Source organism: Clupea harengus, chromosome 4, assembly GCF_900700415.2.
Source record: "Clupea harengus chromosome 4, Ch_v2.0.2, whole genome shotgun sequence".
NCBI classification, from domain to species: domain Eukaryota; kingdom Metazoa; phylum Chordata; class Actinopteri; order Clupeiformes; family Clupeidae; genus Clupea; species Clupea harengus.
The window spans coordinates 14,558,044-14,581,367 of record NC_045155.1 but is presented as its reverse complement, the minus strand read 5'-3'; the positions used below and the strand labels follow the sequence as shown (position 1 = coordinate 14,581,367).

At 50.8% G+C, this 23,324-nt stretch overlaps 1 protein-coding gene across 8 annotated transcripts in view; it reads left to right on the top strand.

Moving 5' to 3' along the window:
• Positions 1-23,324, top strand: part of agrn (agrin) — a 204,148-nt gene that overhangs the window by 162,038 nt on the left and 18,786 nt on the right. For 7 of the 8 annotated variants that reach the window (XM_031566367.2, XM_031566366.2, XM_031566373.2 and 4 more), the window contains 13 exons: positions 174-317; positions 1,805-1,929; positions 2,293-2,398; positions 7,608-8,018; positions 10,136-10,261; positions 13,249-13,376; positions 15,897-16,011; positions 16,912-17,031; positions 17,229-17,609; positions 18,967-19,159; positions 19,383-19,598; positions 20,328-20,557; positions 22,909-23,043. In XM_031566367.2, the coding sequence (XP_031422227.1) occupies positions 174-317; positions 1,805-1,929; positions 2,293-2,398; positions 7,608-8,018; positions 10,136-10,261; positions 13,249-13,376; positions 15,897-16,011; positions 16,912-17,031; positions 17,229-17,609; positions 18,967-19,159; positions 19,383-19,598; positions 20,328-20,557; positions 22,909-23,043 (2,430 nt within the window). The remainder of the gene's footprint in view (positions 1-173; positions 318-1,804; positions 1,930-2,292; positions 2,399-7,607; positions 8,019-10,135; positions 10,262-13,248; positions 13,377-15,896; positions 16,012-16,911; positions 17,032-17,228; positions 17,610-18,966; positions 19,160-19,382; positions 19,599-20,327; positions 20,558-22,908; positions 23,044-23,324) is intronic. The other variant, XM_031566371.2, reaches the window with a different exon arrangement.

Sequence of the window (23,324 nt, the reverse complement as noted above, 5' to 3'; positions counted from 1 at the left end):
ATATGGATGGACGACGGGGCTAGAAATGTGATCAACAGGATTACTGCAGCTCTGGCCATAATGAAAACCTCTACCAGGGCCAGACTAATTCCTAATTAATGTCTAACATGATTCCCTTTACCCCCTCTCTGCCCTCCCCTCTGCCCCTTCTCTCCTGTGCCCCTTACCTGCAGCCTGTAACTGTGACGCGGGCGGCTCTGTGCGGGACGACTGCGAGCAGATGTCAGGCCTGTGCTCCTGCAAGCCAGGCGTCAGGGGCATGAAGTGCAACGTGTGTCCAGACGGCAGCCGGATGGGCATGAGCGGCTGCGACAAAGGTAAGGACCTCTGACCGCCACCCGCCTTTGCCCGCCGCCTCGTGCCAACTGCTGCACCCACTGCCACCCCGAGTGGAGTGGAGAGAAGGAGATGTAAGGACAGAAAGAGGTAGCAGAAGAGAGGTGAAGAGAGAGTGATGGACAGAGAGAAAGATGGAGAGAGAGAGAGAGGGATGAACAGAGAGAAAGAGATGGAGAGAGAATGAAGGACAGAGAGAGAGTTGCAAAAAAGGGGCTGACAGAAAGGGGGGATAAAGGAAAATAGTGAGGATAGGAAAATAGGAGAGGAGTGAGAGTGAAGCTCTTCTCCGCAACTGTCAGTCTTGGCAGACAGCTCTGGCCTTTTGCTGCTATATGTTAATGGTCTCAATAGCAGTGCAGGTTTCTGTCGAGAAGCCCTTCATTTGTCTTCAGGTCAGGCAACGAAGCCGGGGGTTATGACGCCATATGTTCCCAAAACCCATTTATTTTCCATTTTGGATGCTGCTGGTTAATTACCATGTCATGGGGGTTTGAAGTATCTTTGGATGCAAGAAGAGGCTTTGTGAAGAACTATTCTCCACGGATACCCAGGGCTATTTAAAAAAAAACTCTTAAATGGATACTTAGTAGATATTGTAAGGTTTGTTGGTTAGGGCAGCTCTAAACTAGTTGTTTTGGAGAATGTCAGTGGTCAGAAAGATTTATCTTCACTTGCATAATATAGCCAACCTGACTGTTGAAGTCCCTCTGTGTTTTACCAGGGAACCTCATGCCAGGTTTAACTGCCTGAGGATAGCCAGTAAAAGCATTTCACTTTTAAATGAACTATCTCTTTAACATATCCGAGTGAAAAATGACTCCTCAAAGTCTACTGAAAACAAAGCGATGGTGAACCACTGGGAAATGCCGTTAGGCTAATTGAGCTAAATGATCGGCAGGGGCTGCGGCTCGGGGGTGCATTGCGGGCACCCTCTGTGCCAGGTTAGCGCATCCTAATCAGACGGCAGCCTGATATCGACAGGAAGTCAAGTGCCTAATGAAGTCAATAGTTTCCCTCTGCGAAGTGGAGGTGCCACCGTGGGGTCTCTCCCGGCAGATGAAAGGGCCCACATGAAAGCAGGCGAGGAGGAGGCCCACACATGCTGCCAGAGGCCCCTGAGGGGGGAGAGCCAGCCTCAGTTCTGGCCATAGGCAAAAAGAGGCCCACATGCTGCCCATCATCTGGGACGGGCTTCCTGATCCTGATCCGCCAGCTTGACGCTAATGCCTGTCTGTGGGGCGGCAGTGTTCTTAATGTGGTATGCAGGCTGGAACGGTCGGATGTGTCAAATGTCTGTGTGTGTCGTGAATGAATGAAAAGTGTTAATTGGCACTGGGTGGCACTAATAGGTTGTGTGTGTGTGTGTGTGTGTGTGTGTGTGTGTGTGTGTGTGTGTGTGTGTGTGTGTGTGTGTGTGTGTGTGTGTGTGTGTGTGTGTGTATATGTGTGTTTACATGCATTACAGGGCCAGAGGCACCTACGTCGTGTGATGAGCTGCAGTGTAAATTTGGAGCTTCCTGTATGGAGGAAAATGGACATGCCCACTGTGAGTGCCCGTCCCCTGACTGTGAAGAGAAGGACAAGACAAAGGTGAGTGTGAGACCGTTCTCTTAGACATGGCCTTAGCGTAGCCAATAGAAAACCAGTGCTGCCAGTTAGCTTGGTTGTAGCACACGTATTGGACTCCATGTGTCTCAGATGAGTTATGTTCATCTAGTTGATACAGATGCCCTTCTTCAGAAGGGCTTGTGTGTGTGTGTGTGGTGTGTGTGGAACTCTTCAGGGTTTTGAGACCTGGAATGCTGTCAGCTTGGATATGAGCCTGTGTCAGTGTGGATGTTGGAACAGGATGAATACAAAACTGTTTGTGTGTGTGTGTGTGTGTGTGTGTGTGTGTGTGTGTGTGTGTCTGTGTGTGTCTGTGTGTGTCTGTGTGTGCGTGTGCGGGTGCAGGTGTGCGGTTCTGATGGGGTGACGTACGCTGATCAGTGCCAGCTGAGGACCATCGCCTGCCGGCAGGACAAAGACATCAAGGTGCAGCACCCGGGCCAGTGCACAGGTGAGTTTACTCCCCCCTCCCACACACACACACACACACACACACACACACACACACACACACAAACACACACACACCTCCTCTCTCTTTCTCTCTCTCTCTCTGTCACTATTCCTCTCTCTTTCTCTCCCTCTTTTGCACTCTGTGATGATAAACGACCGGACTAGGGGCAGATTTCTGTCTGTTTGGGGTTTATTTGAAATGTCACACTCAGTCAGCTCAGCTCAGAGTCCCACATGTGCATCAGCCTTGAAGCGCACACACACACACACACACACACACACACACACACACACACACACACACACACACACACACACACACACACACACAAACACACACAATAACACACATGCACACATCACACACATGCAGGCACTAGGCAACTGAGAATGTCTCCATCCATCTCCCTGTCTGCTTGTGTAAATGAGGCAGGTTTTGCTGCAGATAGGCAGGGCAGGGCAAATGGGGGTGCACCCATACACGTGTGTATCTGTTTCTGCGTGTCTGTGTGAAGGGATGGGGAGGGCTACTGGGGGTGGGCTCTAACTAACAGATGCTCTCCTGTAGATAGAGAGAGCTGTGGTTTGGCCTCCGACTCCCCTGCTTGCCGAATCCCCTGGAATGGTGGAATGACATTTCGGAGTGTGATTCCCTGCACCCCTGGCGGATTAGGCAGGGTGTCTTGTGGGGTGGGTTGGTGGGTAAAGCAGAGCTGGGCTGCTCAATGGGGAACCCATCAATCCCAGCGCAGGATTTAGCTTGAGCACTCCACCGTTGGAGCTGTGAAGCTAGATGCAAAACACTGGCTGCTGGCGGGGAGATGAAGAGGTGGGGGGAAGGTATGGATGTCTCTCCCTGCTGTCATCCCCCCCACTCGCCTCCATCTCTCTCTCTCTGTCTTCCCTGCGCTGGGCATAAGGGAGGCCGAGAGGCTGGGAGAGAGGCCAGGGTCAGGGCTTTCATGTTCGGGCGTACGTGCGGAGCTCCGGTGCCAGAAGAAGGAGTGGGCGCGGAGGAGATGAGCCGTGAGGCGGGCAGGACTGGCGGCAGCCGCTGCCAGCTGCGAGTGGGGGTTGGCGCAGGGCCAGCAGCAGGTGCCACACGCCTCGGGTCTCGCTGGCTCGCGTGGCGCCTGCCAAGTTAAAATGGCAGCTCCTGCTACGCCCCTCCCTGCCACACACACACACACACACACACACACACACACACACACACACACACACACACACTCATACACATACATACATTCCTCCTCCATGCCAGGCCTCTTTTGTCAGTTGACAGATCTGAAATAGGTCAAGCGATGTGAAGGTTCTTGAGCTGTGGAATCTCAAACAGCTCTTTTGTTCCTCTGTGCACGTGTGTGTGTTCTGCGTGTGTGTTTGTGTGGACCCACATTGGCTCCAACATCAGAGGGGCATCAGCACCTAATAAAAAAAGAGATGATAGCGCCGCTGATGCTGCCGGTGCACGGCACCAATCGTAATGGCGGCCGAGCGCGTTGTGATTATCCCCCGCTGTATCCCGCCCCGCTGTAGTTATTATTGAAAATTAAGTAGAGATTGTCTGTCTGTAACCTGCTGATGGCTGGCTGCGTGCCTCGCATGTAATGCCTCGCCCCAGCCCAGACCAGCCCAGCCCAGCACTGGCCTACGCTCACTCACTCATCGCCTGGCATTTTTTTGTCTCTGTGAGCCGTGGAACAGAGTGGCAGCCTCCCCCTGGAGCTGTGCCTCTTGCCTGTGCCTGCTGCAAGGGTTGGGTGGAGGATGAGGCGGTGGTGGTGGTGGTTGGAGTTGTGGTGAGGGGGAAGGGGGTTGGGGGGGCTCGAGTCGGTGACAGCGCAGTGGCGTTTTATTAATTTCTTCCCGAGGACGCGCTCCGGCGCGGCGGGCACCGACTGCTCCTCAGCCCGCAGGTTGGGGTTAGATCACAAGCTCATTTCACGTGTGACTGGGTGGGAATTAGCAGACGCCTGCCTCCCCACAGCCTCCCGCTGATCTCATCCCACCCCCCAACCTCATCCTGCTCGCTTGTACGCTCATTCTGTACAACTCACACACACACACACACACACACACACACACACTTATGGAGAAATTAAAACAGTTCCAAGGGATATAGTGAGTGATATAATGTGTGGATGTGTTGGTGTGTGAATTTCTGGGAAGTTATGGGGAAGAGAGACTGTGTGTGTGTGTGTGTGTGTGCGTGTGTGTGCGCATGTGTATGTGTCTGTGTGTGTTACAGCGTATAGGTAAAACGACATTGCCAATACCTTATTTTTGAATATTGTTGTCATGAAGCATTGTAATCCATCATTTAGTATTTCTCAGTGTGTTTATTTATGGGTGTGTGTGTGCTTATGGGTATGGGCGTGTCTGTAAGCCCTGTATTTTTCTGTGTGTGTGTGTGTGTGTGTGTGTGTGTGTGTGTGTGTGTGTGTGTGTGTGTGTGTGAGTGAGTGTGTGAGTGTGATAGCTGCTCTGTGTGTGGCGCGGTACCTCTGTCCGCTGCAGCAGCTGATTGAGTGATCAGTTGTGTGGAAGCACATCGTTTATGAGACGCAAGGGAATACTCTCAGGTGCTCGAGCAAGCGAGAAACTTTTGGCACGAGCCAGAGTCCAGGACTTGGCACTTCCCAGCTCTCCCATACGGTGTCGTCACCTGTATGTTTGTGGCAAATTGGCAGCCAACACAGCAGCATATGGCAGGCGCAGGCTTATGCAGCAGCCGTAGCCAGAGTTCTGTCTCTCCTTTCTCTTGCCCCTTCCCCCCATTTTTCTTTCCCTTGTTCATCACTTTCTTTTCTCTCTCTCTTTCCATCTAACTTTCTTTCTCTCCTTCCACCTCTCACTATCTTTCCCTCCTCACTGCCCCTCTCCTTTTCTCTCTCTTCCCCCATTTTTCTCTTCCTCGTTCATCACTCTCTTTCTTTCTTTCTCTATCTCTCTCTCTCCTTCAACATCTCACTCCCCCTCCTTCCGCATTCCCCCTCTCTCCTTCTCTCTCTCTCTCTCTCTCTCTCTCTCTCTCTCTCTCTCTCTCTCCTCTCCTCTCTCTCGTCCTCCCACCTTAGAATGTGTGAAACAGACAAGAAAGCCATCTTAATAACTGCCTTTCAAAGATAACTACACAGTCTAGGCAAGCGAAGATGACAATGATTTCTTTTGCTCTTTCTCTCTCTGCAAAGCCTTTTTTATTTTTTTCTCGCTCTCCCCGCTCGCTCCTCAGTGTTGCAGCTTGGCTCTTGGAAAATCAAATGGAGCGTTAAACCTGATTAAGGCGAGCTTCCACCCCGCTCTCTGTGCCTCCGGTTGTCTCCTCCACATCTTTTTTTTGTATCCGCTTGTCACAGGACTCAGTTTTCAGGAGGGGTAGGAGGGCACCCTTCTCTCTCTCTCTCTCTCTCTCTCTCTCTCTCTCTCTCTTTCGCTCTCCCTCACTCTCTTTCTCTCTCTTTTGTTTATCCCTCCATCCTTCTCCTAGTCTTTCGTTCTCTCCCTGGGTGTCAACGCAACACTTGGCTCCTGAGTGACAGGTGTAGCCAAGGAGAAACTCAGTGTGCTCCACAACACACCATGATAGCATCTATGCACTTCTGGGCTGCGCTGCTCTCTTTCTCTTTCTCTCCCTCTCTTTTTCTTTATTTCTCTTTGTCTCTGGTTCCTTTCCTCTTCAGTTCCTTCAAGCCTCCACCCCCCCCCCCCCCCCCCTGATTGCTGATAAATTTCGCTTTTTCTGTAAGGTATCGAATTTCACACCTCACGGGATAATGGCTGATCAGAGGCTCGATGACTAGTATGCAATTAAAAATACCCACACTTAACTGTTATCACAACCCTAGCGAGTCACGGAGGGCTCCTCGTTACACGACCCAGCCCCTCGGGAGAGAGAACGAAGGGGGGGAAGGAAATCAGAAGTGGCAATTTCGTCACGGACGCTTGCACACATTGTCATATAATAGCCGTTGTTTGTTGCTCACCACCACCACCACCACCTCTCCTCCTCTTTCAGGTGGAGTTATTGTCCTATTTCTCGCTGCCTCCATAGTATTTGTGTGTTTGTCCCTCACAGCGAAAGCCCTTGCATACGTAATGGCGCCGTCTCCAGTGGCTGGAGCGGGGGTAGTTGAGGAGCCGGGTGGAGGGGCTTGGGGTGGTGTTGACAAGGCTGCTGCTGCTGCTGCTGCTGCTGCTGCTGGTGTAGTTGGTGCTGCCCCTGCCACAGCGGTGGAGGGGCAGACGGATTCAGGTGAGGCTCTGAAGAGCCGAGCTCGAGCGCGCGCCGCAGCTCACATCTGAGCCTGTGCCCGCGCAGCGCTGCGCTGAGCCGAGCCAAGCTGAGCGGAGCTGAGCTATCTTTGAAGCCGCAGCTAAAGCCTCCCTCTTCTGCCCCATTTATATCAATCATTCATCACTGCAGGCTCTGTCTGCCTGTGATTAAAGCCTCCCTACAGGAGGCAGCATTTGAATACGGATATATAATTCATAATTCTGCAGATACACACTCGAACTCTCAGTGCCCGAGCACGCACTCTCACACACTCTCATAACACACACACACACACACCAGCCAAACACTCACACACACAAGCTTCTTTACTTTTCACGCCTCTTGAATGCACACCTGGACTGTGACCACAGATTATTATTAGTTCTTCCCACACACTTATCTTCCCTGGCATTTCTGTTTTTGTGTGTTTCTAAACTAGACCGTTTCTAAAAGGTTTTTCCCCGCTTACATCACCCGTCTCATTAAAAAGCATAACCGGCGCATGATTAGCTTGGCCTGGCTGGAGTCTAAAATAAGGTTATCCAGCTAGGAGGTGTGCAGGTGTTTGCCTCAAATAAGCCCCTAAGCAAGACGAGCGACACGTGAGATGTGAGATGGGAGAGAGCCCTGGCCCGATGTTTTCTGTGTTGACGAGCCGATGCTAATCTTTTTAGCGTTCAGTATAGTGTTAAGGATTAGGGAGCCCTTCAGGGAGACATGCTGAGCATCAAGCTGTATTTCAGACCAGAAAAAAACCTGGGGGTATTAGAGAAAGGAGGGGAGGGAGGCTTGGGGGGAAAGGTAGAGGTGGAGAGACAGTAAGGATTTAGGGGAGATATTTACTGTGGGAGGGTGGGGTTGGAGGTGGACATTTTCATCTTTGCTTACCCATCCTCCATTGCTTGCTCTCCCTCCCCTCCTTCCCGTCCAGAACTCATCTCAGAGTTGACCGCCAGATCCACCACCCCCCCAACCATCCCTCCCACCGCCCACGCCAAGGTCACCCCGCCGCGCCATGGCGTTACCACCACCACCAATGCTGCCACCGCTGTCACCGCCACCTCGCCCTCGGAGCCGGGCAGCATCGTCCACGCCCTGCCGCCCCCCAGAACCACCGAGACAGTGGGCACCACGGCCGGCTTCACCACCCACAGCCCCACCACCACCCACCTCCAGCCTGCCCACTCCACCACCCCATCCTCAGACGACGGTGCCCCCAGCACCACCATCCGCGCAAGCGTGCCGATCTTCGAGGAGTCAGGCAGCGGGCAGTCCAGCGGCGACGACGAGGACGATGGCAGCGCCGCTACAGAGGAGGCAAGCGGAGAGGCGGATCCAGTCGGTAAATTTTTCGCCCCATTCACAGTTCACTACATTTCCCACAAACCCTCTTCACACCCATGTACTTTCAGCCTGTCAAGTCGAGATGAAGTCAAAGGGAGACTTCTGTGTACATGTACATATGTATAGCTGAAAATAATGTTTTTCCGTTTCATTTTTATCTAACCACAAGGGAAGGTGACTTCAAAAAACACTATTCTTGCTGTTGTTATATTTATATGTTTGCATTTCAATGAACCTGTTTTGACTCTGACATGTGACCTCAAGTTTCCATAATTTAATTATTATTCAGTTCATCCCAAACAAAGCTTAATGTAATATGTTAATACCGCGCTGGAGGTGTACTGTGGCAGGGTAAGGGATTTGAAATGCAGGCTGTGTTGGCAGCTCAGCCTGCTGTCTTAGAGGCGGGTGTTTTGCTCAGCACACTCCGTACGAGGACAGCATCCCTGAGCGGCACAAGGCCCCATTTAGATGCAGGATACTGTCCCAAATTACAGGCTTTGTCTGAAGGTCTGTTGATTTGTCTCCCTGGCCAAATCCCCACTGCTCGCTTGTCTTTTCGTTTTGTTTTTTTCTCAATGTCTTCCTCTGTCCAGTGAGTGAAGCACACTTATACACAAACGCACGCAAACACAAACACACTCCCATGCACATAAGCACACACTGACACACTCACTCACACACACACACACACACACACACACACACACACACACACACACACACACATATATATATATATAAATACAAACACACACAAGTACACATGAACGTTCACATTCATACAGGCAGTCCCACACAGCACTCACCATTTTCAATCAGTCCTTCTTTAGCGTGCTATTGCTCTCTGACCTGGGTGGCAGCTAATAGCACGGTTCAACTGCCAGAATTGATGGAACAGAGCAAGGCCCTGCCACCGACTCTTCCGCTCAGATTTATACTTGTGTCAGCGGCCAACCGGCTCTTTTCTTGATGCGCAGCACACGTGTCCCGCTGTCCAAGGAGACCCGGTGTCCCGTGGGGAGGGGGATCGGGGGAGGCTGTTTGATCGCTATGGCCCCCCCTCTAACTCCCCGACCTCGCCCCACCTCGTCCTCCATTCCCAGTCCCGAGGGAACAATCGAATCTCGTGGCAGACTGCTACAAGAACGTCACATGCAGAACCTTTGCTCGTTAATCTGAGCCCGTGCTGAGGGGTTTAGGGGTGCGGAGGGTTTGTGGGCGGGGGGGGGTGGGTGGCGGCTGGAGTGGGACAGATGCACAGGAGATGCCTCTGCGTCATCTCAGCCAACAGTCATTTTCTAGCACACGGCGCTTGCCAGTTCTCTCATGGTCAGAGAGTCCTTGAAGTTGGCCTCTGATGTGTTTACGACTGGCTTAACGGGCAGGAGTTGTTTTCTCAACGATCTGTCCTAATCTCACGCAGCCACCAGCTTGCTGGACTTTCAAAAAGGAGAAAGGCTATAGCACACTCTCTCACACACAACAAACACACCCCAAAAAAAAAAAAAAAAAGAAAATTGAAAGAGTGCGGGCGAGAGTGAGAGAGAGAGACCACAGGGAGAAGGGAAAAGAGCTTAGAGATGCAGCAATACACGGTGAGTGTTTGGACATGATAATGATAACAGAGATTCACTGAAACGAACAGCCAAAGATTGCGGTTCCTAATCAATAAAACCAAGATTCTCAATTTAAAACCCTCCACATGTTTATAGCGACACTCTCCTCAGGAATAAAAAGAAAAGAAAAAAAAGAAAAAAGAAAAATAATCGATGGTACTGCTCACCCAGCAATATCCAGTAGACGGGTCTTCCGTCTGTGGCAGATAACGCAAACAGGTGTCGGCCATTTTTTTTCCCCATCTCTGCCGCCCACAATCCCATCCATGAATCAAACCATGCATGGCTCGCAAGTCCGGCACATCACTCAGTAGGGAGAAACAATTACTGTTGGAGAGATCAAGTGATTTAAGGCAAGAGAGAATACAGACAATGTACAGACCCTATGTAAACAGAAAGCTGGTGCAGGGACATTGGCCACGGGCCCCTGTGAGGGATGTTGTTGTGTGGGGAACCTGGTGAAGATCTCGCTCTCTTCCCCCCCTGCCCCTGTCAGACCCCACAGCAGCGGTGACCACCATGCCCCCGCCGGAGGAGCGCTCGTCCTGCGACAACACCCCCTTCGGTTGCTGCCCCGACAGCAGGACCGCAGCCAGCAGCCCTGAGGGCTCCAACTGCCCCTGTAAGTACCCCTGGCTCCGCAGCAGCATGCTCTGCCGCACACACTCACTCCACACCATGTGGACATACACACACACACGCACACACACATATACAGAATTAGTGCCCTCTCACTTGTGTGTTTCACTCAAATCTCAAACATGAACATACGCATGCCGCAATGCACATGTACATATACAATCTCAAAGACACACGCACGCCCAGACACACATATTCTTACACACACACACACACACACTTACAAAAGGCTTCAATACCTAATACAACAGAACAAGCAGGCATAATAGCCCCAGTCAGCTGGGAAAGCATAGAGAAAGCCCCCCCCCCCCCCCCCCCACCTCTCTCTGCCCACTCCCAGCTATTGTTTGTTTGTTTTTGGACCTCCATTAGAGTTCCAGGGGGGTGGCGTTGGTGAAAACCCACAGTGGAGCAAATGCACATAAACACTGAGCCTCCCTCTGGGCTCCGATCCAGCCTCAGTGAATCACCTGGGTTCTGGGGAGAAAGGAAAGCAGAGAGTGCATGTTTGGCCACGGCTGCTTTAGATAGACTGGCTGGCAGCTTATGTACTATGCCTTTACAGACTGCAGATCACCTTCTCTCTCTCTCTCTCTCTCTCTCTCTCCCTCTCTTACTCTTATCCCCTCTTTCCCTCTTTCTTCTCCCCCACTATCCCTTCCTCATCACGTCCCCATCTGTTTTTTTTCTCTCTCTTTATCAAGGGTAGGAATTAAAGTCAATGGGAAATAATCAATATGTTTCACGCCAACAAAGAGGTGGCAGATGTTCTCTCTAGCCGGAATAGAAAACGACAGGTCAAGTGTTAGCGTCGCTCCACATATCCATCACAGGGTTCGCTGCCGTTTGCGGCCCCCTATTGATGATGTGTCACGTCCGCTCCGGGGCAAAGGCGCTAATGTCCGGTTTGTTTGGTATTGGTTGACGGCATTAAGTCACCGGCCGCTCTTAAAGAACAAGGTGCTGCATCTCAAGATGTCTGTCTAAGAGGTGGGGGAAATTATGGCCCTTTTAGTTTACTCTCCTGGGTGCCTAGCGACTTGCAGAGAGGCCCTGTCGATTTACAGTTATTATAAAACATAAACCTTTCTCTTTGAGCTGTAATGTGCTCTGCAAAGACTTTTTGGGAGGCTAGCATTATTCCCCCAAAATAAAACACCTTTTCCAGTGGTACATTGAACACTGAGGGATTAATGTGCAGCTATGATACTCTCAATTAGCTTTTGTTACATTCTTTTGTAAAATTAGGTTTGAGTTGTTCGGGACATTGTCTCACTGTAGCAAAGTTAGCAGTCAGCACTTCCTTTGTCACTCCAGAGGGTGCCTGGATGTGACAATATGAGCTTTTTCAAAAGATCAAATTCTCTTGCGGTTAATTTTCCCTCCTAAATGTGACATTTTTATTTCAGTCAGTCAGTCAGTGGCATGCTAGTAGCAAGCAGAATAAGATAAAGACAGACTTCCAGTATAACCAGTATTTAATGGGTGGCCTATTGTGTGAATGAAGCCTGAGTGACTGGCAGAAAATTTTGCATTTTCATTTAAGCTAGTAGAGTCACCCCTCCACCCCAGCCCCATTCAGGCATGGTTGCCTGGGGAAATGACTATCCTCAGATGTCTATGATTTACAATTTGATCGGTTCAAACTCCTTCCTTTCTTTTTTTCCCACTCTTTTTCCTTTCCCACCCTCCGCCCCCGACACCCCATATTTGCTTCTTTTTAAAGTTCCATCAGATATGAAGTGTGTGATGTGTGTCTGGGTGACGAAAAAAAAGGGGGGGGGAGGCCTTATCATGCAATTTTAACCAGTCCCTGTCAGTCACCGGTACCCAGAATTAGGAGACAATTACGGCTATCTTTCACGATAATCATACAAGTGCTCTTCCCAGTTGCAGCCGAGCGGAGCGCCGTGATTGATTTGGGCAATTTGTTCGGCTGATTATGAGCCGCGTGAAACCCGGCATCAGCAGCGGGCGTCTCGCTCTCCTCTCCACCACACCGCACCACGGCGGGCCGCTCCACACCGTGCCTACCCGGCTTCCTTAATTTATTATTTATATGCGAGCTGCCATCACTCACAATTGCCGAGTTCAGATTTGCCCTCTCCTTGTCTCCCTCGCTTTTTTTTTTCTTCTCTTTCTTTATTTGCTTCACTGACACCAACCCCCGCCCCCCCCCCCCCCCCTTCTTCAGCTCTCTTTCTCGCTGTCTCTTTCTCTCCATTGCCCTTATAACTGCCAGTGCAAATTGTAAGAAATGGCTGCAATAACCTTAAGAGATGACTAGCATAAAATCAGCTCAGTGAAACAGAGCCTCGCGACTTGTGAGAGGGCCTTTTAATTTGCTCTAATGTGTCGTCTGCTTGTGTTACTCGCTCGTATAAAACTGTGAGTGTGTATCTGTGCCGTGAGCATGTGCGTCATGTGAGTGTGTGTTTGTTATCACATGCCTGATGTCTGCTAACGGATTTCTCTCTACTCCAGTCCTCCAGGCCTCTGTTAGCTCTTGGGAAGAGCCCCGGTCTGGTAAACTCCAGCCCATTCCACACTCTCGTCCATGTGCTCCCCCCACCCTCCCCCACCTGCCTAAACACCACCACCACCACCACCACCACCACCACCACACACACACACACCTCCTCTGTGCTCTTCTTCCACCTCCACCACAGAGAAGCCCTACCCCTGCCCTACCCCTGCCCTTACCCCTGCCCTTCCTCCTGCCCTACCACACACACCACCACCACCACCACCAACCCTGGCTAACAATAACACTACACTGGCTCCATCACTAACTACACAACTGGCACCACGTTAACTCTCCCACTTTCTGAATGAGCAGGGTGTTTTGTGTGTGTGTGTGTGTGTGTGTGTGTGTGTCTGTACAGTTTTTATGTGTGCGTGCTTTTAAAATGTGAATGTGAGAGTGTCACATGACTGCAGGATAAATAAAATGTGTTTGTCCCCGCGCAGCCACCATGAGGTTCAACGGGTTCCTGCATCTGGACCAGGTGGAAGGCCAGGAAGTGTTCTACACACCCGAGATGGAGGACCCCAAGTCTGAGCTGTTCGGGGAAACAGCCAGAAGCATTGAGAGTGCTGTGAGTCATTTCTAGACATATACCCACACACAAACACCCTCATACATATAATTTCTGTCTCCCTGTATGAATGAATATATACAAATATATCTGGAATTGGTTCTGACTTGCTATTCACAAAAAAAAAGATAGATAGGTATATAATTTGAAGTAATAGGATTTTTCCTCCTAATTTCAAAGAAGTCTCCCCATAAATCCAGCTGGTTCACATGGGGCCTCTGTCCTGCGGACATTCGTTCTAACCATGCTGATTTAGCTGATTAGCTAATGGCTTGAATCAAGCCAGGTAATTAATTAGCTGAATAAGAAGAAGCAAAGCCTGCTGGGAGTTGCTGCCCGCAGGACACTGGCCTTTCAGGCCTTTGATTGGGCCCCCGTCGAGAACGTCATTGGTAGCCCTCATTCTGCACAGTGGTTTCCATTTGTAACAAATGGCATAAGCCAGTACAAGATAACCTCAAAGCCAACAATTTATTTCTGATAATACCTGTAAATTCTTTGTTGTTTTGGAGAATTTGCAGAATGTAGTTGGCCAATATTTTTCCCCCTGTTTATTCTCCTCTTCTCTATTTTGAGTGCACAGCGCGTTTTTGGCACTCGCATTTCCCTGTCTGCGAACCCAAGGGCAGAGTGTTAATGAGACCCACATAGCACGCTAATGTAAGAGTGGTGTGGTGACCGAGATTTGAGGCGAGACGCGCTGCGCGTGGAGTGAGTCTGTAATAAGCCCTTTCTGGGGGTGTGGGTTTCTGTGTGAGTGTGTGTGTGTCAGCGGGGCCCCTCTCCAGAGGAGCGGGCAGACCGAACCCAGAGACCCCCTCGCTTAACCGTGGCTGCCACCACCGCTGTCACCATCGAGAGGGAACGGGGGCAGGAGAGGCATGGGGCCAGCCGTGGAAACGGTGTCAGAGGCCTCCGGCGAGTTCTTATCCAGAGCCTCTGAACCCGACTGCAGCGAGCCATGTATCACCAGATAGCAAAGTTACCCCCCCTCGCTTCCCATCCCACTCCATCCCTCCATCTCTCCCTCCCTCTTCCCTTTCTTTGTCACACTTTTTCTTATCTCCAACCTTTTCGCTCCTTCCCTTCAGCCCCTCCCTGTCTTCACTCTGAGCCTTTAAATCTTTCCCTCTCTCTCGGTCCATCTCTTTCTTCCTCTCCATCATTCCTTCAATCCATTGTCTCCTCTCATTTTTCCTCTCTTTGTCCTTTTTTCCGTCCCTGCACCCCCCCAGGCCGTGCTCGCTAGACTGTGTGTAAATAGTGCCAGAGGAAGGGCTGGTTTCTGGGTCAGTGTGCCCGTTGGGGTGTACTGTAGCTCGGGCTCAGCTTTCTAATAATGCTGGCAGGCATGCGGAGGATGCTGGTGCGGAGGGAGAGGTGGTGGTGGTGGTGTGTGTGGTTGGGGGGGGTGGAGAGGAAGTGATTGTGTTTGGCTCCTGCGTTCTGCCCTTCTCGCTCTGCCCAGCAGGGGTCCCCGTGGTGTGTGTGCGCAAAGGCGCAGCCAAGAGGCAAAAACCTATTATCCTTTTTAAAATTATATATGTGTGTCTGTCTGTGTGTGTGTGTGTGTGTGTGTGTGTGTGTGTGTGTGTGTGTGTGTGTGTGATTTTTGTGTGATTTTTTTATTGTCCCTTTTTTTTCATTTTCCTTTGCCGCTCTCTACCCTTAATCTAAAGTACTTTTCCTGGGTGAGGAGGCAGGGGATAAGGGTGTCTTTCTCCCTCTCTACCCCCCCCCACCTCTTCGCCAACCCACCACCACCACCCTGCTAGGCTGACTTATTGAAAAAGAGGCCCCCCAGGGGGTGGAATCTAACAGAAAGGCATGCTCGTTCAAGCGCACTCGAGGTTAGCTATAGGGGGGGTGTGCCATTTGATTGAACATGAACTAAAAAGACGGGCCACTAGTCTTTTCCCTCAGTCGTGACCGCCGCGCCGCGGCTGCAAAGAGTGGAGTGCTGGTGCGCGGGAGGCGGGGAGTTTTTGTTTGGTGCAAATGACATGCTTCACTCTGAAAGCCTTGCATGTGTGCCTCCTCTTGATTAGTTCCAGTAGTGACTCAGGCGTCTATGGCTTATTTGGCAAGCAGGCCTGGAAGAGCACATGTTTCTACACACACAAATACACACACGCACACACACACACAAAAACAAACACTTGCGCACACACATACACCTCCAATGAAATACAGAGACACACACAAACATGTTTAGGGGCAAATATACACAGAATGCTCCCTTGGAATCTCGACTGCTCGTGGAAGAATGTCATGGCAACCTGACATTTACGGCTGCTTTGGAAACTGTGTTCCTGTAATTACTCGTGCGCCACTCTAAAATGTCAATTTGCGCACGGCAGCCCGGTGGGATTCCACCCTCCTCTCGGCGGTGCTCGCTTTTGCCCGTTCTTCCGTGAGGGATAAACGTGTCCTTAACTAAAGCGCCACACCAGGCTTATTGTCTCACTGATTCCACTGATTGTCTTACTCGCTTCCCCCTCCTCCCTCTGCCCATCACAGCTCAACGAGTTGTTCCGAAAGTCCGAGGTGCAGAAGGACTTCAAGAGCGTGCGGGTGCAAAACCTGGCCCCCAGCAACTCCATCTTGGCCTTCATTGAGGCTCACTTTGACCCAGGTATGGGGACATTCCACACTGTTTTCCCTCATATGGTTGACATAGGTTAGTTATACACTCAGCTATTATAGAGGGACAATATAAAGCACTGTTGAGTTATATCACATGATATGGGGACACTCCTGTAGCAGCCTATAACATAACAAGACTGCTCGCCATACATACACTTGCTATAGAATAGTCATAGAGTCTGTATAAAGCGCTGAGTTATATAACATGAAAGCAGTGTTTCATATCCATCATCTACATAGTTTGGCTTCCATTTACATTTTAGATGGGACATAATTACATTTCATCATAGAGTCATTATTCAAAACAGCAGCCTTGAAAGTGAAGAACAAGGCTAGCACTTTCCTGTGCTTCTGCTTTACTGTGGGGGCTTGTACAGAGTGAAAGCTTGTTTAAGTGTCTGCTTTGTCTGTGAGTATGTGTGTGGGGGGGGGGGGGGGTTGGGGTTGGTGATGTGGGTGGGTAGGGATGTGTGGTTGGCGCCTTTCCTTAGCTCAGCCGCCACATTTCGGCACCATCCCTCTGTGTGCCATTAACTCTCGGCTGAATGGCGAATAAAAACCTCTTGCAGCAGTCGCCTTTTATTGGCTCCATTCAGCGTCTTTTATTTCAGCCCGAGAGCGGCTGTCATAAAGCCCGTCTGGGGGCCGCCCTGTAACAGGACCATCTGCGGAGGCCGCGGGAGAGCTTCTCCGAACGCTCCAAACGCAGGGCTCCTTTAACGCACGTTTGCGGAGGACAAGCGCTCCCCATAGTCTTGAGACAGACGTTTTTGGCCTTGTTCGGTTTATGGCTGCAATCGTACTGGGGAGCGGGGGGGCTCCTATGATGTGTGGGGATTGTGTGGCGGGGGATTGTTAATGTGATGATGTGTGTGTGTGTGTGTGGCAGACACCAGGTTCAGGGTGGAGGACATCGAGGGGTCCCTGCTGAAGCAGCTGAAGGCAGCACGCGAGCCTGGCATTGTGGTGAAGAAGCCAGAGGAGGACAACATCAGCTTCTCAAATTACGGTAATCTGTCGTCCATCTCTGGTGCCAGGCTAATGGATGTGAGCGCTGTTTTTCCAATCCGTGAAACGAGCGCAGCCGGAGATTTTTTGAAAGCTGAAATGTGGTGTATTAACAAGCATTTCAGCACTCATTTTCCTCGTTTGTTCTCTCTCTCTCTTCCTCTCTCTCGTTTTTCTCTGTTTCCCTCCGTCCATCAGGCCTCTCAACTCTCCCCTACTTCACCACTACCACAACCACAGTTGCCGCGGCGACCACACCCACCACCACCACCACCACCATGATGCCCCCCTCTGCCGGCTTCACAACACGGCCCCTACCCGCCACCCGACGCCCCTACCCTGGCCGCCGAGCCACCACGGCGGCCCCCAAGGTCAACACCCAGCGCCTGGCCACCACCGCTCCTCCAGCCCCCGCCACCACCAAGACCACGCTCCTGCGCACCAGGCCCGTGTCACACGCCAAACCCCAGAAAGCCTGCGACTCCCAGCCCTGCTGGCACGGGGGTACGTGCGAGGACGACGGCAACGACTTCACCTGCATCTGCCCCGCCGGCCGTGGAGGGGCCGTCTGTGAGAAAGGTGAGGAAAAGCATCTCAGGGCATAGAGCACTTGGTCTCTTTTTCTCCCTCTCTCTTTCTCTCTCTCTCTCTCTCTCTCTCCTTGTCTCTTGCCTCCTCCTCTTTCTCTCTTATTTCCTTTGCCCTAGCTGTCTCTGAGACACAGTGGAGAAGTGTGGCTGTAAATCTCAGTGGATTACCTTTCCAGAGAGCTAATGCTTTCTAAAGCCCCACAGCACAATCCCTCCCGGGTAAAAAAAAAAAACACGCTCCCCCCCTCCACGCTATTGCTCACGGTTTACAAACACTTCACTCTTTACGGCTGTTTGCGAGAAAACAGTGAATACAAATGCCAATGTTACACACTGACAACAAATCCTATACATCCCCTACTTCGGCACGATACACGGTATCACGCATCCCTTCAGCGAGTTATTGAAAAACAACACACGGCTCTGAAAAGACACCCTGGCGTTTTTGAATGGAATCCCATTTTCTCTCGGTTTTCTTTTCTCTTTCTTTCTTTTTTTTCCTCTTCTCACCGTGGCTCAGATGAGAAGCTACCTCTTGCAGCTGCGTCGAATTATAATTGACACTAATTACTTTGATGAATATTAGCCAGCGAAGAAGTCTCTCAGCGTGAGGAGGGGGAAAATAGTGTCTAATTGAAGGCTCAACTGGAGCCCTGCAACCCTCCCCCTGATCAATGAGGACATTAAAAGAAGAGTATAGGGGAGAGTGGGGGCTTCATCAGGGAGCCATTCACCGGAAGCCAGGGGCGAGGAGACACCCGTGGATGCCGGTGGAGGGAGAGAAAGAGAGCAGGCGCAGGAAAAGGATAACTGCTAGGAGTGCGATCAGTCCAAAGAGACTATGCCGCAATCAAGGAGATGTGAGCCAATCATTGTCTGAATGCCCCTGTGGTGCCCAATTTACACACAGTTTGATTGCATACACACGCACACACACACACACACACACACATACATACACACACACACACACACATTCGCTCACACCATCTCGTACACACATACACACATGCACACAAGTCTGCTGAGACATTTTCTGTTGAGTAATACATATATTTATGAATTTCACACAGTTTAGTCTCTGACACACAGGCACAGACTCAATCACTCAGGAAAACACACACGCATACGCATACTCACTCCCTCACTCACTCGCTCGCTCGCTCACACACACTCTGCCTACTGAGACCCTTCTGCAGAGCGGTACATAAACAGTATTTGTGATATGCTCCCCAAATCCCTTCAGTTATTTTACAATCAGAGCCCTTTTTGAGCGTGGATTGAATGGATCTGTGAGATGTGTTTATGTAATGCTCTAGCCTCTCCCTACGCCCTCTCTCCCACAGTGATCAAGTACTACATACCAGCCTTCGGAGGCAAGTCCTACTTGGCCTTCCCCACCATGAAGGCGTACCACACAGTGCGCATCGCCATGGAGTTCCGGGCCTCGGAGATGACGGGCATCCTGCTGTTCAACAGCCAGGTTGACAAGAAGGACTTCCTGTCCCTGGCGCTGGTGAACGGCAAAGTGGAGCTCAGGTGGGTCACAGACAAGCGCCCAGAGACATCTCGGAGCACCTAGCACTCCTTTAGCTGGGAGACAGCTGTTGTTGTTTGGCAAATAGCTATGAATTCTAGCAGAACATCATTCTGTCCGTTTCGTGAACCACTTCTCCACAGGTCTTCTACAGAAGACTTCTATATTTCTCCACATGATGTAGCACTGATAACCCGTTACACCCCTCCTCTGGTTCTCTCACAGGTTCAACACGGGCTCTGGCACCTGCACGGTGGTCAGTAAGGTGCTGGTCACGCCCGGCCGCTGGCACCAGCTGGTGGTGACTCGTACCCGCCGCAACGCCATGCTGAGCGTGGACAGCGAGCCCCTCGTCGAGGGACAGAGCCCGCCGGGCACAGATGGCCTCAACCTCGACACGGACCTGTTCATCGGGGGCACACCAGAGGAGATGGCACAAGAGTAAGAAGCCTGTCTGTGTGTGTTTGTGTGTGTGTGTGTGTGTGTGTGTGTGTACGTGTTTGTGTGTTTGTGTGTTTGTGTGTGTGTGTGTGTGTGTGTGTGTGTGTGTGTGTGTGTGTGTGTGTGTGTGTGTGTGTGTGTGTGTGTGTGTGCGTATGTGTATGTGTGTGTGATTGTATTTTAGTGCGTGTTGACTTTGTAGTACTTTAGGGTATGAGTGTGTATTTGCTTCGTCTGGGTCCTGCATTCGCGCATGCGCTCGTGCGTGTGTGTCTGTGCACGTGTCAACGAGCTCTGCTATCTCCTCAGCCGCCAGCGACCGCCAGAAGATAATGTCAGCCACTCAAATTAGGCGTGATTGGGGGAGTGAGCTGAATCATAAAATATGTCACCTGTCTGCACTCTGCCTCAACTCAAAAGGTGGCTCGAAGACATTTTCCGTAATAAGACTTAATGGGAACAGACAAAAGTCTGTGCAAGATAATCGCCGTCAATCAGAGGTGCCATTAAACGACACCAGGCCTTTCAGAGGGTGTACGGACTTTCTTCAAATGTTTAATCAAAAGAGATGAAGTTATTCACATGTACGTATATACAGTTCAGTGAATCGCAGGCAAAACTGTGTGGTGACTGCTGCCGTGGACTGTGGAGATTGTTTGGTTAACAAACCGGTGCCTCTCTTTCTCTCCCTCCCTCTCTCTCGCTCACGCTCTCTCTCCTCTCTCTCAGTGTGAGGGAGCGCACGTCGATCTCCAACGGCCTGGTCGGCTGCGTCCGCATGCTGGACGTCAACAACATGGTGTACAACCTCCGGGAGAAGGGCGGCAACGTGCTGTACGGCACCGGGGTGGGCGAGTGCGGTAACAACCCGTGTCAGCCCAACCCCTGCAAGAACGGCGCCCTCTGCCAGGCCAAGGAAGCCGAGATGTTCCACTGCAAGTGTGTCAACGGCTTCTCAGGTCAGTTTATTTCCCCCACTGCTTGGTTACAGGATCTCTTTTTTGCAGTTTTTTTTTTGTATGTGTATACCCCAAAGGGGAGGATTCAGAGGAAAGGGAAAATCAGGCCAATGCAGTGTGGAGCAGTGCAGTTGGTGAGAAACTGTTTTTCGTCTCGTCTGATAAAAGAAAAATGCCCTCCCTCAGCACGTCTCGCTCAGTTCAACACGCAGATCATTTTAATCGCGTTCCCTCGTGACTGGTCCGCTTAAATGAAAAAGATTTCATTGATGCTTTAGAATCCAGCTCAGGTCTCATGCATTCTGTACTGGTCGTGATTTTTAATTACAAGAGCAGAGAGCTCTAATTAACGACGGCGGAGAGCAGTGGGATTGGAAGCAAAGGCAGCGCTCGTACAGTAATTAGTGACCCAGAGCTTGTCCTACTGTAGGATATGGGCATAATGCAGGCCCGTTGGCAAGCACAAGTGCGCATCTTTCTCCCTGCTACTCTTCGATAGGGCAATGAGGTCATCCAAGCAGCCAAGTGGGCAACAATACTGTGTGTGTGCATTGAGGTCTTTGAGGTCACAGTTTTTTTTTGGATGAATTTGCGCAGATGTTTTTTTTTTTCAGTATTTCCTCTCCAATTCGAATTTAGTTTAATGTCTCGAGACACACACATGGCATTTTCAACCTCCACCAGCAACACTGTGTCCTCCCACTCACTCTGGGCGAGAGCGGTGCTGGTGGTTGGCTATTAGCACCGGCAGCCAGCTCTCTCCCAGATGCCTTGGGCCTGCCCGGTGTGTGTGTGTGTGTGTGTGTGTGTGTATGTAATTGGTCTGCAGGCGAGACTCTCCTTAATTGTGGCATCTGAGCTGCTCTAGTGGTGCGGTAACGACTCGCTCCCTGGCCCCTGCCCTCGGCCCGCCTGCCCAACCGCCCGCGCCCGTCCGTCCGCCCGCCCGCCCGCCACCCGCCTCCCCCGGCAGCCCCGCTCCACTGCCTCGGCGCTAACGAGAGCCTTATAGAAAGACTGTGTGGCGGATTTCTCTTTTAATTCAAAGACAAAACACACACACACACACACACACAGAGACGTGTGCGCCACTGCGACTCACTGAAGCTTTTCCCTTGTCTTTACAAAGACCCACACACACACCAAAGCCAAAGTGAATCATGCTAAAAAGGGAGGGATGAAGGAAAAAGAAAGAAAGAAAAAAAAGTTCCTGGAGGAGAATACAGAGCAGCGACTGTTTTGTCCTGCAGATATAATCTGTCTCCGAGATATGAGTTTCTTCACACTGCGGTGTGTGGGCAGTTGATGTTTTCTCGTCTAGAAATAATGTTTTTCCCTTATTGCCTCACCATTCCTCGAGTTTGTTGAATGGCGGCATTAATGATTGTGTTGCGGGTTTGGGTAACCGCATTGGAGAATGAGTTGTGTTAGAGAGAGAGCGAGAGCGAGAGAGAGAGAGAGAGAGGAGTGGAAATACCGCTTGTGTTGGAGGCAGGAGCGCAGGCTGAGTGCTTCACTGAAGGGATGAATGTGGAGAATGAGGCTTACATGTAAGAGCAGCGTGGCTCTGTGATGGTGGGCTGTGTGTATTTTCTGCGGCTTTCTTCAAGCTCTCTCTTATTCACTGTCTCTTGTCCCACTCACTCTGTTTCTCACTCCTCTCTCTCTCTCTCTCTCTCTTTTTGTCAGTCTATCTGTGACGCTCTTATTTAATCTACCCATTCCCTTTTCTCTCTCTCTGTCTCCCTCCCTCTCTCCCTCCCTCTCTCTCTCCCTCCCTCCCCCTCTCTCCCTCCCTCTCTCTCTCCCTCCCTCTCTCTCTCTCTCCCTCCCTCCCTCTCTCCTCTCCTTATCTCTCTCTCGCTGTGAGATGGACATGTTGGCTGTCTCATATAGTGGCAGAGGCAAACTGAATCGGAGCCTTCAGTACTCAGCGGGGGGCTTTCATTACCGCAGCCTCAACACCCCCTTTAGCCTGCAGCCAGCTTCTCTCTCCTTAATGATAGGAGAAATTCTGATGAATCCGGGCCTGATCCAGCGCCGCCGTCCAGGACCAATTTCAGCTCTCAGCTGCTCGTGGCACTCTGCTCTCCTCCAGTCCCTAATCTGGAGTTGTAATAATTCTAAATCCTATTAGAAAATGACCTCCATTACAGAATAAATCCTTGCCCCCACACAAAGAAGAAAGGATATAAAAGGAAGGTTCCAGAAAAGCCTGCGAAGGTTTTGTATAATGCCAGGGTTATATGTATAATGGTATCGTATTCACACGGTTTTGTTTCTCTTTCCACCCCACCTCCCTCTGTGTTTTGTTTGCCTCCTTCCTCTCCTCCTCCTCCTCCTCTCGGCAGGCCCGACCTGTGCCGATGCCCACAACCCTTGTGACCCCAACAAATGCCACCGGTCCTCCCAGTGCCAGGTGCTGCCTGAGGGTGGCTACAAATGCGAATGTCCGATGGGCCGTGAAGGCAAGCACTGTGATAAAGGTACGTCTGCCTCCGAACCATTCATCATTTCAATGCACCGTATCCAAAGAGTATGTATTTACATGTAGGTTTTGAAGCAGTCCTTTGTAAGTCCTTTGTAATGTTTTGTTTTGTCCTCCTTGTGAATACAAATATTTGCACATATGAAACACAACAGGCGAAAGAGTGAACAGCAGAAAGTTTGTTTAAACTCCCGTGATGAGTGGAACGGTTCCGCTTAGAGCGAGCGCTTCACCAGGGTGCCTCGTCAAGAGATAAGAGAGAGAGAGAACGAGAGAGGT